The sequence below is a fragment of the Cryptomeria japonica genome, chromosome 1 (assembly GCF_030272615.1).
Source record: "Cryptomeria japonica chromosome 1, Sugi_1.0, whole genome shotgun sequence".
Lineage (NCBI taxonomy): Eukaryota > Viridiplantae > Streptophyta > Pinopsida > Cupressales > Cupressaceae > Cryptomeria > Cryptomeria japonica.
The window spans coordinates 688,870,986-688,879,052 of NC_081405.1; the positions used below are offsets into that span (position 1 = coordinate 688,870,986).

Here is an 8,067-nt window from a genome sequence, read left to right on the forward strand (position 1 = left end):
TACCATTAAAGATCTGTTTTTGAATATATGGATAACTTATAGTTAATGAACTATCTTGCAGGAGACATCTAATTGTATAACAAGAGAGGATGGATTTGAACTTGAAAAACCTAGAATACAAAAGGGCGAAATATAAATTTTCTTTACTCTTAGGATGGTTTTTTTTGGGGGGGATAACTTATAGTTAATGGAACTATCTTGCATTTCATGCGGGAGACATCTAATCGTATGACGATCGAGGATGGATTTGAACTTGAAAACCCTAGAATATAAAGGACGAAATATATCTTTTCATTATTCTTAGGATGTTTTTTTTTTTTTTTTTTTATTGATAATAAGGAGTTCAACAGAGGAGCCCAAAACAGCTCAGAACGAGTACATCAAAAAATGAGTCACCACCGGAAATTACACTTTAGTACATATATGGAGAAAAGGTAAATATAACTTAAAGAGGAGCATCCCAGAAATTGTCCACCCAGGCAGTCCAACCGAGAGGGCCTTCCATCCAGATTATACTTTTGTGAGCTTGCACCTGGGAGAGTAAAGCAATCTCGTCCATCCTCGTATTAGCACTCTTTCTGATTTCTTCCTTGAGTTTATTGCACGCACTTTCAAAAGCCCGTAAGTCTTCAAGGGTTCTTCGCCACATATAACCATTCTTTAGCTCATAGTAATAGAACGTAGCCTGTCCCGCCTTGAGAAACCTTTTCAACTTCTTCCTCTCCATAATCATAGAAACCTGAACCTGCATGAAAATTTTAAAGTGTGTGAGTTTCCTGGAAAACTCCGTAAGAGCCCTTGGCTTACCTTGGTATTTCTCCTCATTCCCGCACTTCCAAAGCTGCCACAAAATATTAGAAGAAAGCATGTTCCAGAACATATTAGCATCTTTAGGAATACCAGAAATATGACCAGTGATAATATCAAGAATACTAGCAGAAATCGGATAGAAAATTCCAAACATGCCCCATATTTCTTTGGCAAAGAGACAGTCAAATAGAATATGCCTCCCAGTTTCGGGGAGTCTACACAATGAGCACAAATCAGAGTCAGAGTTGCAAAATTTAACGGGGAGCTTATCAAGTAAAACCAGCCATTTAAAACAATTAATTTTTGGCTCAATAGGCATCCTCCATAAGAGAGAGAACAGCTTGTTCCAAACTTTAACATCTAAAGAAGAGTACCAAACCTTGTTAACATGATTAATGATATCATGAGACTGATTGAGAACAGCATAAATATCCTTGGCTTTGATTTTTGACAAGACCACACCATTCGGCCACCTGCAATGGAGATATCTATGAGAGTCGACATGGCACATTGTAGGAATGTTTCTGACGGCCAATTGAATCATACTGTATGTCTTCTTTTGAGAATCAGGTATGTTAAACTTGTTTTTGATAGTCTCCCAGGATAGAAGGTGATCAGACTCAAAGAGATCAGCGAACAGCTGGATCCCTTTCATAGCCCAAGCCTTGGCAGAGCATCCTTGCGAAAGAGCAAGGGGCTTCCCATGAACAATAAGATTCCACCAAATAGACCTTTCACCATGCAGTTGGTCCTTATAATAACTGTCCTTATTAGATAAGTGTTTCTTAGCAATATCCCAAGCCTTCCAAATTGACTTAAACACAGCCGAACCTTGAACAGTGATAGGAAAGTCACCAAGAAGAAGATCACCTAACGGGAGATTTTTCCAAAATTTAGCCTTCCTGGGGAACCCTCTCTCAATATTATGTCTAACAAGAACCTTCCAAGGGTTATTACCTTCCAGGGAGTGAAATATCCATTTAGAGGAGAGAGCGATACCCTGAATTCTGAGATCCTTTAGGCCAAGTCCCCCGAGAATCTTATCAACATGACACCAGGACCATTTAACAGAATGATGCTTCTTAACACCTTTGCCATCAGACCAAAGGAAAGTTCTAATAGCACTTTGAATTTCTTGAATTTGGTAGTTGCTAAACAACCAAGCAGACGAGTAATATATACTGTATGATGATAATATTTTTTGGCAAACTTGGATCCTACCGGCTAGCGAAAGAGTTCTATTGTGCCATTTATTAAGCTTATTGAGGATCTTGTCCTTGATCCAAAGCCACATATTTTTGAGGGAGGGGTCCACAGAAAAGGGTATCCCCAGATATTTCACAATTTTACTAGGGCCGCCCCATAAAAAGCCAGAACTAGCAAACCACTCAGGAGGAAACTCATCCCAACCAAGACATATTGACTTGGCATGGGATATACGAGCTCCCGAAGTAGAACAAAAGAGATCCAATTTACCTTTAAGAGCATTGAAGTTATTCTCAGTAAGAATGAAGAAAAGAGCAGTGTCATCTGCAAACTGACAATTCAGGAGCTCTTCATTATTAGGAAGGCAGATACCTCTGACATTAGGGGAAACAGAAAAATCTCTGAGGATAAAAAATAAAGCTTCAGACGCAATGACAAATAACGCAGGGGCTAACGGACACCCCTGTCTGATAGACCTACTAAGGGGGAATGAGGGGGAGGGAATACCATTGACCTCAACAGTAGCACAGGCGTCCTTCAAGAGGGTTTGAACAGCAAGGCAAAAAAAAGGGGGGAATCCAAAGGCTTCCAACATCATTAAGACGAATTTCCATTCAATTCTATCATATGCCTTCTCAAAGTCAAGAAGCAGCATAGCAGCGTTCTGTTGGGAAGCCTTAGCCCAATCCATGGCTTCCCAACTGGTGATCAGATTTTCAAGAATATACTTGCCTTTAATGAAGCCGGTCTGTGAGGGATTAATAAATTTAGGTAGAATATCGACTAATCTAAGAGCAAGGACTTTGGCAAGAACCTTATATGACACATTGAGCAATGTAATGGGCCTCCAGTTTTTGATGAGAGCCTTATTGCCCTCTTTAGGGAGCAGCTTGATAGTGCCTTTATTAATATCTGGTCCTAGGGAGCCTTTAGAAATAGCTTCATTATATAAATCCAGAAGGTCTTTACTAATTCAGTTTAAGTTAGCCTTATAGAATTCCACAGGGAAACCATCCGGACCCGGGGCCTTATCATTATTCAGGGCAAGAACCGCAGCCTCAATCTCACTTAAGGAAATAGGCTCAGCCAGCCTGGTGACATCATTAGGATCAAGCTTAGTGGGGATAAGCGACCTGCACTTGGATCTATAATTATCGGCCTCCATCGAATCATCAGAAGAAAACAGAGTTTTATAGTAGTCAACAAACGCACATGATATAGCATAAGGGTCGGAGATCTCCTGGTCATCTATGGATAGCATATCAATGTATTCTTTACAATGCTTGTGCTTAAGGAGATTAAAAAAAAACTTAGAACCTTTGTCACCCACCTGTAACCAGTGCGCCCTAGACCTAATCTTAGCTCCCCTAATCTTAATATGTTGGTGATTTCTAAGCGCATCTTTGGCTGCAAGAACCTGGGATAGCCGATTGGGATCAGAAGGATTGGCCTGCACATTTTTTTTTTTTGGTTGGGGGTGGTTAAAAATATATCTTTTCATTACTCTTAGGATTTTTATTTTTTTTTGGTTGGGGGTGGTTAAATTCACAATTTTTTTTTTGTTTTTTTCGTTGGGGGTTGGGGGGGGGTTAAATTCATAAATTGTATATTAGTAACTATTTTGTTAATGTCCTGGTACTGTTATGTTTGTATGGGAAAATTTGAGCAAATGTTTGGGAATAGCTGCTTTTCTATCCAAGAACTCTGAGAAGTCATTGTTAGCCGAGTAAAATGAAATGGGAATAATTTTGAATTAAAAGTTGAATCAAATGAATACACTCTGCTATTGCAGCTTAAACAACCATTTTTCTTTAATTTGGTGGAATGATTTTGAATGAACATAATATGAGAGAGGCGGCAATTTGCTGAAATTTGACTGTTTGTGAACCCTTGTTTGGATGATGTATCAGTCTCAAACATGATAGACTCTGTGTTCCAAGAGCCAGAGTTACTGATATCCATGCTCTTGAAGTTATCTTTTTGAAAATGATTAGGACACTCAGCTTTACAAACTGCACAGTCAATTTGCTCCTCCATTCTGCTACAAGATAACCCATCAAGCTGTGATTCTGAGCTGGGTACTTTGGCACAATCACCAGAGTCTGCAATTGGGCTGCAAACTGCTTCGGGCTGCACAGAAGAAATCCCATTGGAAAGGAATCCATTGCTGGACTGTTGAACGTGTCCGTCTGTGATGGATTCCTTGTGTTTGGGGGACCTTACAACAATCCACTGACCAGTCAGGGGGCTTCCAAACCAATCATCATCCTTCTCTACAACTCTTTCAAATTCACCTCCTACTGCCAATTGCTGAATCCGATCTCTTGGAGAAGGAATCTTCTGGTAGGCCTCTTTTTCTTCTCCATCACAGGCACCCATCTCTGCAGTTGAAACAGTCAGAGGCAATTTCAAGATGGGAACACAAGGGTAATCATCAGATGAACAAGACTCGGAATCTTTCAAATCAAAAGGTCTGATTGGGGTTTCAGGAGCCCTGAGAAGGCCCTCCTTTATGACAGGGGATTCTTCCTGACTGAGGAAAGGGTGACCTAATAGCTGTTCACTGGTCCACCTCTGCCCGGGATCCCTCCTCAAACATTTCTCCACAAAATCCTGGCCTTGAGGTGAAAGAGACTGGGGCATCTCAGGCAACTCCTCTGTGAACCCAATCCTATACATGGCAGCCAGGGGATGCAGAGAGCTGCCCCAGGGAGGCTTCCCAGTGGCCATCTCCACCACAGTACAACCCAGAGACCAAATATCAGAAGCAGGCCCCTGTTCCACCTGGTTCACTACCTCAGGAGCCATCCAAAGAGGGGTACCTCTCAAATTCCAACCCTCTTCCTCTTTACCACTAATTCTCTTAGCAGACCCAAGGTCAGCAAGCTTCACACCCTTGGAACCCACAAGAACATTCTTCCCCTTGATGTCACAGTGAACAATCCCCTGTCTATGGAGATATTGGATGCCTAGTAAGATGCCTCTGGTGTAGGATCTTATGACTGCCTCATCCAACTTTCCCCCAAACTTAGTCAATAGATCCCCAATACTGCCCCCTGGCATGTACTCCATGAACAAGTTGTAAACACCCACACCATTCTGAATGCTGTACTCCTTTCCCAGGCACTGCACAACATAGGGAGAATCCAAGGATTTCAAGAGGTTGTATTCATTCTCCAGAGAAGAAGTACAAGTGCTACTGGTCTTGACAGCAAAGAGATGAGCATTAGGCTTGCTTATACCCAGGCTGACTGTACCAGAAGCCCCAGCTCCTATAATCCCTCCTCGAATCCAGTCTTCTCCTTCCTTCGTTTCCTTCTCATTCCTCATTATCACAAAACTATAGAATGAATGCCCAACTAGTACAAGCAATGTCCATTATATATGTATACGCACTCCAGTTCATTCTAAAATCAGATCTCTTTTGGCTTTCGACATATTTGATGGAAGTGCCGGCACGAAATTGGCATGTTCTCTTCACGACACACTACGTTACTTGCTTCCACGTGCAGCATTCCTGTTTGTTTGACGGAAACGGGTAGCAGTTCGCTCGGAGAATTTATGATCTGTCCGTTTCTTTTTGATATCTTGTGCGCCAGAGTGGCCAGATGACCGGGACAAAATTTTGAATCTAATGTTTTAAGATTTTCTGAATTGACGCATATGGATCTGCCCTTCCTAAGATTACGGCCAATGCCCATTCTTGTCTAGCCTATTTCTATATGCTCTTTTTCTTTTAAAGTCTTTGCCCTTGGATCATCTCTTCTTTGTACACGTGGAATAAAAAATCTAAGATTCAATTGGTAGAGATCCCACGAAAAGTATTCACTCTGGGCAAGGTGAGAAGATGCCAAAATATGGTTGACGAAGCTAAGCTAATTGCTTACAGTCAAATTGGATAAGTTTTGAGATTTTAGCAAATCCGGTAAAGATTTAGAAAACAGGAGGAGTGATGGCATATATTGGTTGGAAAGGGACGTTAATGCACTAGACGTAAAGGAATCTCTTTGGAGTTAGAAAATTTATCCGCAACAGGAGGCAAAGCTGGGTAGAAATACCACGACATCTAACTAAATAAATGGTTTTTATAAACATAGCGTGAGAGAATTTTGGGAGTTTACTTTGTATCAAAATATCTTTTGAGATTTTCGGTGTGTTTTAAACCCTAAACCCTAAAGATGGTATGATTGAGCAAAACCATTTAAGAGAAACACACTTATAATTTAATAACTAGCAATTGTACCTTGGCCTTGGTGTGCAATGGGTACGTTGAATAGAAAAAGAGTGGGAAAGACTATATTTGGGGGAAAAAGAGTGGGAAAGACTATATTTGGGGGAAATAGGACAGAAGTGGCATAACCTAAATGGTGATTTGGCATAGTGTGAATACTTTATTGTAATAAATGAAACAAATTCAATAATTTATTATATAGAGATAATTCATGTACTAGTAAAATGGGGTAATTGGAATGGAGGATAGGGAGATTGAAATATTAGATTTTGTAGTGTATATAAAGATGAAAGAAAGGTAAATGGTTAATATTACAAAATGCATCATCTAAATAATAAGCACTTGGAATATTGTTGGAACCTTTGAAGAAAATGCAAATACACACAAGTCCTTAGTGAGAGTAGTTGATTTCAAACTATAAAGAAGAACAATGACCAATATAATAATTGACAAAGTGACATAATGTGAAATAAATTTGTAGTATATTTTGAACGAGTTTAATAATTTAGCATATAGAGATCATTCATTAATCACCAACCTCAATTATTTGAAGTATAGGAATATGATTAACTTTTCTAATGTTCGATAATACATGCTTGGTAAGATATTGATAAGAATGAATACATGTGGTATTGATTGAATGAAGTACATGCTTTCTTGGAAGGTTGCCAGTGTTTGTCCTTATAGAGGGGCCATTTTTTTTATTGGAATTTGGAGGGCAGAATGAATTGTTGACGCTTGTATGTTGAATGATGCATCATCTGTTGGTGCAAGGAGTAGTGATGGAGATATTCCATTTGGTGTTGATCTCATGAGTGTAGACTTTATGCTTGTTATTAGGTGTGAATTTCATGTGCCTATTGTTCCTTGAACAATAATTTTCAATGGTGGTTGTAAAGTATTGGCATGTGGATGTGAAATAACTATATCATATGCCTTTTGTTGTTGTATAGATAGGTTATATTGGGCCTCCTAATTGAGAACACGGTGGGCTTGAAATCTTCGGCAATCAGAGTGTATGAAAGTAGTAGTTATCACTTGTTGCAGACAGAAGTGATATTTATCCCAACTATGGTTTAAGTCAATCTCATGTTGGCCGAGCATCTCAAGTTCATCTAGGTGAATAGTAAGGGCAGGGTATAAAGTTGATAGGGCTTTCCATTCATTCAGGAAGTGTTCTTGCATTTCTACTGGCTCACTTGGAGGAGTGCTATCATTAGTTTCCTTGACTTCTTTTGAAGTTGTCCGTCATACATGCCATGGATAGTAGTTGTATGAGAACCTCTCCCATTGTGCTTTTATTTCATCATCTAATGAACCAAAATCCATTTGAATGTTATGGAATGGGTGGTACAACATTAATTCACTCTAGCAAAATGCTTGGAAAGACGTGTCCTCCTTTGTAGGGATGGATGTGAATCGAGGGGACATTCAAACAATGGCTTCTCTAAGGCGCTCTTTCCACTAAGCATGCTTTTGAGATGCATTGAAGGGTTATTTTTGAGTTACTTCAATAAGAGACATTCTCCCTAGATGTATAGGTCGTTCCATGTAAGCTGCAATATAGTTTGGGTAAGTGGTTGTGTTTGTGGGTGAGATTGATACATGTTGGAAGTTTTTTTGGTTCACATTTAAAGAGACAAATGTTATGCTAGAGAGGGAAAGTGGTAGTTGTAGTAAAAGGTGGGAACTCTCTTGAGAACCTATATCACGGTCCATGAGGTTGTCAAGAAGTGTCAATAAAAAAAAATGGTTTTTTTTCTAAAACATTTGTGCAATACATGAGGTCAATTGGTTGGCTATTTGGAAACTTTTGTTTT

At 39.6% G+C, this 8,067-nt stretch overlaps 2 protein-coding genes across 2 annotated transcripts; both read right to left on the minus strand.

The window, feature by feature from the left end:
- Positions 1-445: 445 nt before the first annotated feature.
- LOC131858595 (uncharacterized) lies at positions 446-2,707 on the minus strand. The gene has a single exon (XM_059211886.1). It carries the CDS (start codon positions 2,705-2,707, stop codon positions 446-448), a length of 2,262 nt encoding a protein of 753 aa, XP_059067869.1.
- A 950-nt stretch (positions 2,708-3,657) lies between these two features.
- Positions 3,658-5,380, minus strand: LOC131056756 (mitogen-activated protein kinase kinase kinase 20). Its single transcript, XM_057991016.1, has one exon. It carries the CDS (start codon positions 5,344-5,346, stop codon positions 3,658-3,660), a length of 1,689 nt encoding a protein of 562 aa, XP_057846999.1. The 5' UTR covers positions 5,347-5,380.
- Between the last annotated feature and the right edge of the window lie 2,687 nt (positions 5,381-8,067).

Bases quoted from the DNA above. Each gene is read 5' to 3' on its own strand.
- LOC131858595 (XM_059211886.1), bottom strand. From the start codon at position 2,707: ATGGATTGGGCTAAGGCTTCCCAACAGAACGCTGCTATGCTGCTTCTT.
- LOC131056756 (XM_057991016.1), bottom strand. From the start codon at position 5,346: ATGAGGAATGAGAAGGAAACGAAGGAAGGAGAAGACTGGATTCGAGGA.